Source organism: Monopterus albus, unplaced genomic scaffold (assembly GCF_001952655.1).
Source record: "Monopterus albus unplaced genomic scaffold, M_albus_1.0 scaffold644.1, whole genome shotgun sequence".
Taxonomy (NCBI): domain Eukaryota; kingdom Metazoa; phylum Chordata; class Actinopteri; order Synbranchiformes; family Synbranchidae; genus Monopterus; species Monopterus albus.
In genome coordinates, this window is record NW_018128524.1 from 23694 (window position 1) to 36104 (window position 12411).

The 12411-nt window shown below is 45.1% G+C and overlaps 2 protein-coding genes across 4 annotated transcripts; both read right to left on the reverse strand.

Moving 5' to 3' along the window:
- Positions 1–41: 41 nt before the first annotated feature.
- LOC109953373 (Fc receptor-like protein 5) lies at positions 42–8119 on the reverse strand. 3 transcript variants are annotated; one of them, XM_020588847.1, is made up of 8 exons: positions 8044–8119; positions 7493–7557; positions 7191–7304; positions 4278–6424; positions 3620–3886; positions 3290–3433; positions 2437–2580; positions 42–198 (listed from the first exon to the last, which is right to left on the reverse strand). In XM_020588847.1, exons 4-8 carry the CDS (start codon positions 4306–4308, stop codon positions 140–142), a joined length of 645 nt encoding a protein of 214 aa, XP_020444503.1. In that variant the 5' UTR covers positions 4309–6424; positions 7191–7304; positions 7493–7557; positions 8044–8119; the 3' UTR covers positions 42–139. The 3 variants fall into 3 exon arrangements, with proteins under 3 accessions (XP_020444503.1, XP_020444502.1, XP_020444501.1); XM_020588846.1 differs by having other exon boundaries at positions 3188–3433; XM_020588845.1 differs by lacking the exons at positions 42–198; positions 2437–2580; positions 3290–3433; positions 3620–3886 and having other exon boundaries at positions 4947–6424.
- On the reverse strand, positions 8118–10024 carry LOC109953371 (butyrophilin subfamily 1 member A1-like). Its single transcript, XM_020588843.1, has 3 exons — positions 9949–10024; positions 8809–9159; positions 8118–8209 (listed from the first exon to the last, which is right to left on the reverse strand). Exons 1-3 carry the CDS (start codon positions 10007–10009, stop codon positions 8118–8120), a joined length of 504 nt encoding a protein of 167 aa, XP_020444499.1. The 5' UTR covers positions 10010–10024.
- Between the last annotated feature and the right edge of the window lie 2387 nt (positions 10025–12411).

Genomic DNA, 12411 nt, shown 5'->3' on the forward strand with positions numbered 1-12411 from the left:
CAACCTCTGCGGACCTTGACCTGCTGACCCTGCTGCTGTCAAATATCAGACGCTACAGATAATCCAACAAGACGATGCTGTTAAAGTCAATCTCCTGTGGTACAGAGCAATGCAGGACTTCTGTTCCCAGTTTGTTGGACTATGTCACTATTTCCATGATGACATCATTGCTGCCTCTTCTCTCTGCAACCACCCGAGCTGCAGGGAGAAGAAAGACGACAGCAGCAGCTCAGTTCATATGAAAATGAGAGATGTCTTAATAAAGTCATCAACAGTAATTGGGTCAAGGCTTTACTCTGATTAAGGATTTCGAGTTTCTTTTATGAGCAGTCTGTTTCACAGCACCTAGACCTAATGTTACAATGCTGGAGTTGATCCCGAACCTCAATGCGTTTGTCACCGTGGTAGCATGGCTCTAATTTATGGACTTGTTTACATACTGCAACAGAAAAGTGCTTTGAGTCTTTCCAAAGTAGTTCAGGGAATGTGTTTGCAGCTGAGAGGATCTCTGACGTGTCGTCAAGCATCTCGACCGACTTTTATGTTGCCAAGTCCAGTGAAAACTGAGCGAGTCACAATTTAACCTCAGGCTTCGTTTCTGTCTCACTTCCTTTTATTTAGAAGTATTTGGCTTATTTATTTCTTATCCTAGCTAGGTATGTGGACAGGTAGGGTGGAACATATATTCCAGTAAATTAAGTCCAGCTAAAATTCATTGATCTTGTTTCTTCCTGCACACTCTGAGAAGCGATGTTGCTGTGGACAAGTTAGCTACAGTTCGAGTCCTTATGCTTCTTTACAGTTTGGTGAATCTGCACCATCAGAAGTCACGTGCACAAGCCGCAAGCAGTTCCCGTTCACACCGGAACTCATGATGTACAGATTACTAAATTACTTTTTTACTCAGGAAAATATCTGAACATGATGATTATACGTCAGAGATGCCACAATCGCCAAAAAGACTCAGTCACTGATTCTGTCAATATGTTGAGACATCTTTGGCTCTAAATGGACTCATGGATGAACATTGATGGAGAGGGTTTGAGCCAGTCAGGTTCAGTGTGTAACGCTGGTTATGTTTCATCTTATCCAGAGTAAAGCCTTAAACCCTGATTATTTTTCATATTGTGTTCAAAAACATTCAGCAAAATCATTAGCTATACAGATGACACCTCTGTTTTAGGCTGACCTTCTTCCTAAAGCAGCAGTTTTGATTATCAAACGGTTGAAACACAATGTAGATTGTAAATAAGTCTCTCTTGAAAACCATAACTTAGCTAGCTGAGACCTAGCTAAATGCAAATTTGTTGGCTAGCTAACTACACCAGCTTGCCTAATTTGACTGGATAACTTCAGCTTGCAGAGTCATATTCTATACAGCACCATCTCCATCTCCATCTGCTTATCCGAGACCGGGTCGCGGGGGCAGTAGTCTGAGCAGAGCCTCCCAGACTTCCCTCTCCCCACACACCTCCTCTAGCTCCTCAGGAGGAACCCCGGCCAGGCCAGCCGAGAGACATAGTCTCTCCAGCGTGTCCTGAGTCTGCCCCGAGGCCTTCTCCCAGAGGAACATGCCCGGAATACCTCCCCAGGGAGGTGTCCAGGGTGCATCCTAAACAGGTGCCCGAGCCACCTCAACTGGTTCTGCTCAATGTGGAGGAGCAGTGGCTCTACTCTGAGCTCCTCATGGGTGACTGAGCTCCACACCCTATCCCTAAGGGTGCACCCAGCCACTCTCCAGAGGAAACTCATTTCTACCGCCTGTATCCGCGATCTCATTCCTTCAGTCATGATCCAAAGTTCATGACCATAGGTGAGGGTAGTAACGTAAATCGACCGGTAAATTGAGAGCTTTGCCTTACGACTCAGCTCCTTCTTCACCACAATGGACCGGTACAGAGACCGCATTACTGCGGATGCTGCACCGATCCATCTGTCAACCGGCCACTCCATTTTTCCCTCACTCATGAACAAGACCCCAAGATACTTAAACTCCTCCACTTGAGGGAGCAACTCACCCCCAACCGGGAGAGAGTAGTCCACCTTTTTCAAATTGAGAACCATTGCATTATAATGCTATTCTTCAAGCTGCCACTAAGGACACTACTGCTGAAATCGCATTTCTTGTAGGTTTGCAGATTTAGTACTGGGGAGGCAACAGTGGTGCAGTGGGTAGAGCAGTCGTCTCCCAACCGGAAGGTTAAAGGTTTGAATCTCGGTGCTGGCAGTCCACGTGTCGAAGTGTCCTTGGGCAAGACACTGAACCCCCCCGTTGCCCGTAATGGCGGCGTGTATGCACGCAGTGGCCTGGGGCCCTCGGCTCTGAACATAATTTTGTTGTACGTGTCACAATGTTACAATGACAATAAATAAAGCTTCTTCTTACAGTTTTTTAAAATGTTCTTACTGATCATGCAATAAAGTGCAGTTTCCTACCTCGCTTCCTGTCTCTGTATATGAGAGCCAGTAGGACGGTGGAAAGCAGGTAAGGAGTTCCCACCACCAGGTGACGCATCAGCCTGAAGCCAGACACCGAACATGAGTGCGCGGGTGGAGGTGAGGATGAAGAGGGATGTGAAGCTGGAAAGATAAAAAGAACTGGGATGTGAACACAATGAAGAAACTTTAACATTTCAAAATGAGTTTGTTTCTTCATATACTGTACATTAAATTTCACCTCTGGAATAAAGAGTTTTGTTCAGGTATGGCCTTTTATGGCATCATTTATCTTATTCTTCTTTTAATTTAAAATCTATTGCACAATAAGACTGTAGACTAAAACAAGAACACAAATACAGATGTGTACAGCGGTTTTCCAAATACATGTTACAAAGTGACTGATACAGCATCAAACCAGATGTGTGACAAAACAGCTTAAAGATTCCCTCTAGAGTTTTCTTGTAAATAAACTGTTGTGTAATATGTTCTGTTTCTCACCAAAACCACTGTGTGTATACTTGAGGCCAAACAAAACTAGCAATAATAAATATTCCTCCTTAAAACCTTTATAATATTTGAGACCTGGTACAGAGTAGGACACATCTAAAGTGGGACGACTGACACCAAAGCTTTGCACAGTTATGGTCAGTGTGTTTAAAATACAGCTCTGATCAAAATACAGGCGTCCGACCCCAAACGCTGCTCAGTTTTTCATAGCTATGTTGCAGCTGCAAACAGTTTTCCTCACCTTCGACAGCCAGCAAGCTGCTCACTGACTCTCCACCTCCAGAGACGCTGCACTTGTAGAGTCCTTCATCAGACTTGGCAGCGCTGTGAATGGTCATCTCACCTGTGGAGCTGCTGCCGATGCGGTGGTCATCTTTATAGAAGTGATACACACTGTTGGAGGCCATCGTCTTAGGGCTGCAGCGCAGAGTCACAGCGTCGCCCTCTGACACAGGGAGTGTAGGACCTTCCAGGATTACAGTCCGGTCTTTAGAAAAGAAGGAAACTTGTTTGATGTTGTGCCTTTTTTCTTCTTCGAACAGAAAGTTAATTTATAGCACAGACCTACTTTGCAGTTGAAAAACTTCTCAGATCCGGATTCTGAAGTAAAACTAGGTCAAGTTAGACTCAAGACAGACTCAAGACAGGAAAACATTAAATTACTGGGCAGTACCAGTGATGGTGATGTTGACACTGTGGCTCTGCTCCCCGTCCACAGACTCGCACCAGTACACCCCGCTGTCCGATGGGTAGGTGTTCCCAATGATGCACTTTGAGCCCCAGGAAGAGGAGCCCCAACCGGAGGCACAGGGTCTGACCCCACCCTTCGACGTTTTCCTCTTCACCTGCCAACCGGTGGAGTTGGACTGATCCTCACAACTCAAAGAGATGGATTCATACATGAAGAACTGAGATCTGTCAGGGCTGACCCGAAGGCAGGCTGCAGGAGAGAAAGGAGGAAAGAAGGAAATAGGAAGGAAGGGAGAAAAGAGAGGGAGAGTTAAATAAATTAAACAAAAAAATGCAAAGAAGACAAAGAAGCACACAGACGACCAATAGAATAAAGGAAAATAAACACATGAAAGTAAAGCCAGTAAGAGAAGAATGGAATTAACAATAAAAAGACATGAAGAAAGTAGAAAAGCAAAAGTGTAGGACAGGATGGGATGAAGACAAAATAAAGCAAAGAAATAAGACTGAGAACATGAGGACGACATCAGTATAAACCAAAAAGACATTAAACACTGTTCAGTGACTTCAAACCCAAGGGACTAAAATGTCTGTCAGCAGGAGGCTGAGCAGCCTCACACACTGAAGACGTTTGTACTCACACAGCATCAGGCAGAACGGTGTTAACTGCATCCTGTCCCGCTGTCAACTGACACACAGAGACGCTGGTCTCTGAACTTCCTGCCTGAAAACTCCACCCTCACCTCCTCAGTCTCTGTCGGGAGTCATGGTACCCGCTGGGGAGAAACACCTCAAGGCCGTCTGCAAAATGCATTGCACTTAAACATCCTGCATTGTGATCACTGACCACATGGGGGCAGTGCAACAAATAGTTAACACACAGCATCATGCCTGTGTGGAGCAACACCATCATCCGTTTGGAGTCAGGTTTGTATCACCTGACTGACTCAGGTGTTTTTGGTCTCCACTAACTCCCGAGGAAATTATCAGGCTATCTAAACACCAATTAAATGCTCTGGTGTGTTCAGCAACCAGCTGCTAACGGTGAAGTTATGTGGATGACAGCAGTGGGCAGACCCAGTAAAGCTGTGGACTGTTAAACCAAGTCAGTGAACTGGAAGAGGCAAAACGTCCCCATAAACCTGGGAACTGATGTTTGGAGTGATATTTGTTTGAGTTTGTCGTTATGAGCTACTCCTAAAACTCTGAGGTCAAAACACAAGCAAATACAAACAGTGCAAAGTCGTACTCCTTCCTCCAGAGGGCGCTCTTTATCTGTTTCCAGGCATTAGACCAGTGTATGAATGAAGGCAACTGAGGCTAAACAAATAGCTTTATTTCATTTCACAAAGTAGTGAACAAAATACCAACTTATAAAACAAAAATGTCACTTTAATTACAATGACTAGAAACAAGTATTAATTCATCATAAATACAAAAACGTTTTAAATTAAGAAACCCCAATGTACAACCCCAGGAATCACAGCTTGTAGTAATATGTTACAATATGTACATTGTGCAGAGCATCTGTAGAAATGTGCAAACAGCAGGAAAACTCCTGCAGATGTGCAGTGAGCAGATAAGGTACGTAGTGAAATAACAAAGCCTTTCATTCACACAACAGACTTTCACAGAAAACAAAAGAAATTTAATTTTAAAGTGACAAATTTAACACTGACCCCAGGTTATTTCAAAGATCAAAAGGTTAACATCTGGATTCTCGAAGATGTGAACTCAGTCTCTCTAAGAATCCAAGCTAAAGTTGGTAAGTACATACCGGCTAAGTGCCACAAGGCCAGCACCGGTGCAAGTCTGTGGCGGCTCAGTGAGCAGCTCTGAAGTGAATCAATCCTGGAGCTAATAAACAACATGCTGCATTTTAAATCACTTCTTCTTGTATTTGTTGTTTGATTGTGTAATGTCTTTTAAATAAACAGCATAAAAAGGCCGGAGCTCTGTTGCCGCCCACCCCCATGACCCTCTTCAGGAATAAGCCCTATAGATAATGGATGGGTGCCTTCGGATTACCCAAGCACGTTAGAAGACTAACCGGGACGAATGAGACAGAATGTTTTACAATACCGTGTAGAAAAAGTTTAAAATGATCAGTTCAGCTAAATCACAATCAACCATGTATCCCAGTTATGTTAGTGGGAGTCCTCTGAGGACTGGTCCGGCTCAGACTCATCAGGTACATCTACCAGGACACTGTACTGGTTATCAAAGTGTGGTGACATACACCCTGAGGAGCGCTTACGCTGAAGCTTGGCGTGGACTGGATCAGGATCAGCATAAGACGTGTTTATAAAACCACTGACACTACATCGATTTCTTTTTGAGGTGCTGGCTGAAGAACTCAAGGACGTTGCAGTGTTGGCACAGAGCATAGGTGGACTGCTGTTTCTACGACGAATTCTTTGGATGCCAGGGTTCGGACCCTCGTTGCGGGGTACGGTGGCAGATGTTGGATGGTTGTCAGCTGAGATTGTTGAGTTTGGGATGTGGTCATTGGTTGAGGTGGTGGATTTGAACACATCCGGTGACAATTTGGAAGGAAGCGTTGGCTGGTTGTGCTGGACGGGGCCTGGCTGAGACCTGAAACTGTTCTTGTTCTTTTCACGAAGCTTTGACTTGAGCTCATCCACCTGTTTTTCCAGCTCCTCAACTTTGCTGTTTGCCTTGTTGTCAGCCACATCTTCCCGTTTCATGAGCAGTTGACTTTCAAAGGTATGTCTCTCTGTACTGTCCCTCAACTCCTCCCTACTCATTGACTGTTTTTGTCCTGCTGCTGTAGGAACACAGAAAAATATGTCCCATTAGTAACGCTGACATTTACTAAGGGTCAACCGAGTTACACCTTGGCTCTCAACCGAGTTACACCTTGGCTCTAGGTTTTCATGGATTCAGCCACACCTTATGAAAACATTGGTCTCACAAAGACCTGGGAATGTGGCAACGTCACGAAAAAGAAGTCAGGACAAGAAATGAGCAGTGAGATGGTCAGACTTGTGTTATTCAAAGCTCCAGGTTGGCCATTTGAAAGCAAACAAACTATCAAGCCCTGTGATGGACTCTGCTTTCATATGTCTGAAAACAACATCCCTAGACCATCTAGGGATGTCGTTTTCATCATCTTCCCAGGTCCACAGACAGAGTTTTGGTTTACACAAGGTGTGGACTGTCCGCTGAACAAAAAGCCGACTGTGCACATACAACAATTCATGGCACAGCATACGCAGACAGAAGGCTGATCCTCGATCTGAAGTATAAATAGGAACACGTGTGTGTCCCTTGTCCATGTACACACAAGTACACAGTGTAGTACGTCCAGGTCTGGGTTCATGTTAACAGACAACACCGTCCTCTGCTATGAGGAGATTAGGGATGAATGCGTTCCGGAGCCAGCAGCCACTTTGTTCACTTGTTTCAGTGACTTCTTTTGAACCGTGCTTTCACAAAGTGGTACCTGCTCAGTGTGAACGTACAACCAAGGCGTTCAGCAGCTTTTTGAGCTGTTAGAGTTGTGTCACCTTTCTATGACAAATACGACTTACCACATTTGTCACACATCTTAAATAAGAAGCCAACCAATCCACACGCTAGAGCTAGAACCACAACGGTCCCAACAGTGACTTCGGTGATGAGAGAGCAGGACCTCATGTAGTCAGCTGAAATGACAAACACTGTGTTGACAAATCTGGTATTTCATGAACACTGCTGCATATACAGGACACCACAATGACACTCGTGTTTTCAGGAAAGAGCAAAAACTCCTGCTACAGAAAACAACCAACATGTGGATGGCCGAGTCAGCGAACCCGGCTGGTACAGGTGTGCTGGTGGAGCCGCGGCCTACCTGGTATGAGAATCTCTCTGCTTGTGGTCCGGTTCGAGTCTGGCCAGTGAACTCTGCAGGTGATCCTGAGGGGAGGGACGTTAGAGCTTCAGGTTAGTTTATAAACCATACGCTGACTGTTTTCTAATGAAGGAACAGTGATGAAGCTGAGGATTCGCTGTGTGCACTGAGGTAAATATAACTGTTTAATGAAAAGTTTCCTTTTCACCTATTTGACACATTCAACCTCCATCTGTGATTCCATGGACATGTCCTGACTGATATCACACTGCTGCGCTGGCTTCATGTGAAGTTTATGTTTTTAACCTGCACATCTTTAACCGTTCGAGACTCTTATTGCTGGAAAATGATGTTCTTTCCTACAGGGCAGTGTTGGTTTCCATGTTTCTGGATAAGATTTTGGGACTTGATGGCAACTACAAGCCAAAGAAATGGGACTCGGGACACACTCTAAGCCTCTTGGTTATTTTGTCGTGGCTCTATCAAACAAATGCCCACTTCAGTTTACAGACAATACTGGCTTTGGGTTGAGTAATGAGGTGCACTGGAACCTGCTGGTGGCGGTCTGGAGAGCCATCCTCTGTTTCACGATGCACCATCCCCTGGCATCTTGATCTCTTTTGGGTCATTCGGGCACCGAGCATTTGACCTCGCACTGCAGCGTCACCCGTCCACCCTCAGCCGACACCACTGACAGTCTGGGCTCAGAAACCGCATCTGTAATACAAGTATTACTCAGAGCGCGGCATCTCAATGGCCAGTCCAGGTTTCTGTCATAACGTATTCCGTTCTGGTAATTTACTGTTAATGTGGTCAGTAGGCCAGTTAAACCTCACACTATACAGGTTGACACAAGGTGCAAACAGGTATCAAGAAGAGTTAATTAACAACTGAAGCCTGTGGTTTCACACCCAGCTGGCTGTAAACGTGGCACTCGAGGCTGTAAATTTACCTCTGACGTTACTGGCAGCAACAGCATTAAATAGGTGAATCACTGGAGCTAAAAACAGAACCATATGCAACCTTTTCCCAGGTAATCAGATCTTTAATGCTCAGCTGTGATCCACACCCTGTAATTCCAAAAATGGCAAGACTGCAACTGACATCATCATCTAATAATGTCAATTAATTCAGAAACTATTTATAGATTAAACCTATAAATAGTTTCTGAATTAATTGATTGCTTAATCTTTAAATTGCTACACTGGCCTATGACCAAACACTCAGACCCCTGAAGCTGTCTTAGACCCAACTCCATGAGCAAAACTGTGATGCACCAGTAACGTCTGTGTATACAAACACCTGACTGGACGTACCCACAGCGAGCTCCACCACCGTGATGTCCTTGTGCGAGTTCTTCCAGAGCCGCATGCACTGGTACTGCCCTGCATCCGACAGCTGCACGTCGGAGATCCTTAGTGAGACGTCTCCATTCTTCAGATCTTTTGCGATGAGGCTTGTCCTGAACTCATAGGCCGGATTCTTCATCTCATACGTCTCGCAGCCATCCCGGTACAGGAAGATGATGTTCGAGCGCAGGTCTTTCTTGGACCACTCCACTGTTGGAAAATAGCTGCTGGCGGTGATGTTGAAGCTGCAGGGCAGAACGACGTACCCACCAGCCAAGGCCAGGACCTTCTCCGGTGCACCACGCACTGAGAACCAACCTAGGGAAGAGAAGGTCCAACAACATAGGTGCACATCATGTCACACTGGAAGGTGTTTCTGCTTTGTATTTAGTCGTCCCTCAGTGGGATTAATGTGATGGGCCAAGCATTTGAAACACTCCTGAGTACAGAGCAGTCCAAGTCCTCAACAAGATAAAGTCTCTAAAACAGCCTGTGACGTCAGGCTGAAATACCAATATGCAGTTTGGCTGTACAGCCAGAAACACATGCGCATGCACGTGGAGCACTTGCTGGGTTAGTTACACCAGCTGGCTGAGATAACACAATCCTGTACTTTCCCCGCTCTGACATGGGTGTGAACTTCACTGTTTGTGTGACTATGACGTCACTCCTCCTCCTGCCCTCGGGCACGTGGCCAGCTGGGGCTCTGAAGGGGATTACTGCGAGTCCCCGTGACTCCCTTTTTTGGAACTAGCACAAAACTGACAGGCAATGCCCAGTCACCATGACAAGAGGAGCTGCAGGAGAAAGTCGACTTGAAAACCAAAAGAGAACCACGTGCAGCCTCTGGCCGCCAGCCAGCAGCTTTAATACGATCTGATCAGTGGAAAGTTACACCGTGCGCCAGTTGTGCAACGGCCCTGTGGGTAGCTCCTGATCACTACTGGTCTTGTGACCACAGGAACCAGGGTTTTTAATTTCACAACAGTTGGAGTGAATTGAAAAACATGTACATTAACATCGGTTCCCATCGTGTCAGGAAATATTCAGACATGTTAACAAAACACATGAGTCCACCAGCTTTCACTGTCCACCACAGTGATTTACCTGTCTCACTGCAACCTTCAGAGACAGTCAAGCTCCGTCCCCACTTCTTATCAGACCTCATTCTGGATCTTTTTTCAAACTTTTTGTCCTAAATCCTGAGGTAAAGGGCAACAGAGAACTAGTGTTGTTTTAACTCGTTAAAATGAGACAACAGCAGTTTAGCTCAGTGGGTTTCTCCCTGTTTTACTGTTAAGTCAAATCTTCTGACTGGGTCCAAAATAAATTAGTCTGACACGCTGCAGCCTGCAAGTGCGCGCACACACACTGCCACTTTATCCACCACATGTAGTTCACAGGTGTAGACAAACATTGTGCTGCATTTAAAAGGACGATTAAAACAACACACATACCTGTACAACAAACCACCAGTGCGGAAACCAGGAAAAGACGATAACACATCCCAAAATGCAAAGTTGGGTTTCATCTGCTGCAGAAAAGAGAGAAATAATGGACTGAGGGTTTGTGGAAAGTTCCACCTCCGTGCGCTACTGTACACACGGGCAGTGTCGTAAGAAGCGGTCCGGAGCACGGCTCCATTCATACTGACAACGTGCGACGTTCACGGCCACTGGGAAAGGCGATGATTGGATTCTTCCCACCTGAACGCACAACTAGTTAACCTATGGTTGAAGTGATAAATGCCACAGCTCAACACAACACGCAGCACAGTGTGATAGTGGGGAAAAGGCGTAAAACACACAACAAATCACCGTCCCCATGAAGAACCTGCCGTTCTGCTGCATCAAGAAGTAAAATAAAAACACTGGTTATTCAAATACTTTAACTCGCTGTAAACATCTTCCTGTTAATTAACGTCAGAAAACTTGCAAAGTCAGATTTAAAATGTTTTATTTACCGTTTGTTTTTTTATATTGTTTGACTTTCACAGCTCCTGAATCGGCCTTGAACATATCACAGGGCAAATCGCGGTCATGCGCTTCACGCACACCGTAACACCAAACCCTACTGTACCAACAGTGACCGAGGCTGATAAAGAGAAAAGCGACAGGTTGACTTCTGATAAAACCCGTGAGCCGTTTCTTTATCAGTCTCTGTCGACACCTGAAAGAACAACGACACTTAAAGTCAACTTTCACTACCTGTAACATTCATTTACAGCCAGTAGTGACCGGACAGTGCGCTTCTCTTCGGCTACAGGATGCAAATGATCAATACATCATCTCCATCAGTTCCAGTGAGCAGTCCAACACTGAAGACGGAGAAAGCAGCTTCTGCCAGATGCAGAAACCTGTGTAGGTCATGGCTCAGCGTGTGTGTGTGTGCACAAAGACGAAGTGAGCGCACGGAGCCACGCGTACTGCACGTCTGGTTCGGGTGTATATATCCAGGCCATTAATGCACTACTCGCATCCAGCAGCTATTAGACACAGAGAAAGCAACGAGCAAGATGAAGTGCGGCTTGATGACTGGACAGGTGGCGAAGAGGAGGGTCGCGGTATTTGGCCTCAGCTCAGGGACGAAGAAGAGGGGGTCGGATTATAGCGAGAGGCAGAAACGCGCACAAAGAGAGCAGGGGGGCAGCAGGAGGACCGGCACACAGCTTTACGAGGAAAATATATTATGAACAGTAATATCAGCAGTTTGTAGAATAAATGACAAGAAAGTCTAAATTGGAAAAGACCTGGAATACACAGCCATAACATTATGACCACCTGCCTAACACTGTTTACATAGGAGTCCATGTGGCAGTTGGTCGTGTCTCTCTGCAGCTCACTGTGCATCGTCTGTGAATCCATCTGCTTCCTCTACTGTCAGGAAGAGCACAGATGTGTCTACAATTCAGTACAAAACCTTTGTAAAAGGAGTGAAAACTGGTCGTGAGGACCAGTTAGAGAGAAATCCAACAGCCTCACCGCTCTAGGTGCGATATCACCACTACAGCCCCCGACTCTTTCTCTTCATACAGACCAATGGACAGTGTTTTTCATTTTCAACCATTTTAACAAAGATTCAAATCAATTTTAATCTTTTGACCAGTACAAATGGAAGTTAAAGCTTTAATCCACAGTAGATCAACCTCATCATCAGTGAGCCGTGGGCCTCCATCTGTTAGGGTGATTTTCATTTTTAGATAGAAATATATAATTAGTTAGGGTTTTATTATATAGCATACATAAGTTTATATATTTTACTCTCACAGTTGTGTTTATGTTTATGTAGTTACATATCACCTTAAGTCTGCATTGAATCACTGGTCAGTATTTTCTGTGTAAGCCAACTAGAGTACTGTTTAACATCAAAGAGACTGGTTCACTACAACACTGAAAACTTATTAGATTTACAGCTTTAGCAAAGAGGGTCCACAGTTGTTTTATGATCACCACCTGGCTGATGGGATGGGGTAACTAGAAGTTTATTGGGGTTTTTAGGAGAGCAGGAACAGAGATTAAATCTAAAGCAGGAAGAGAGACCAGCTTCAAAAGACAGGGTAATATACACTCA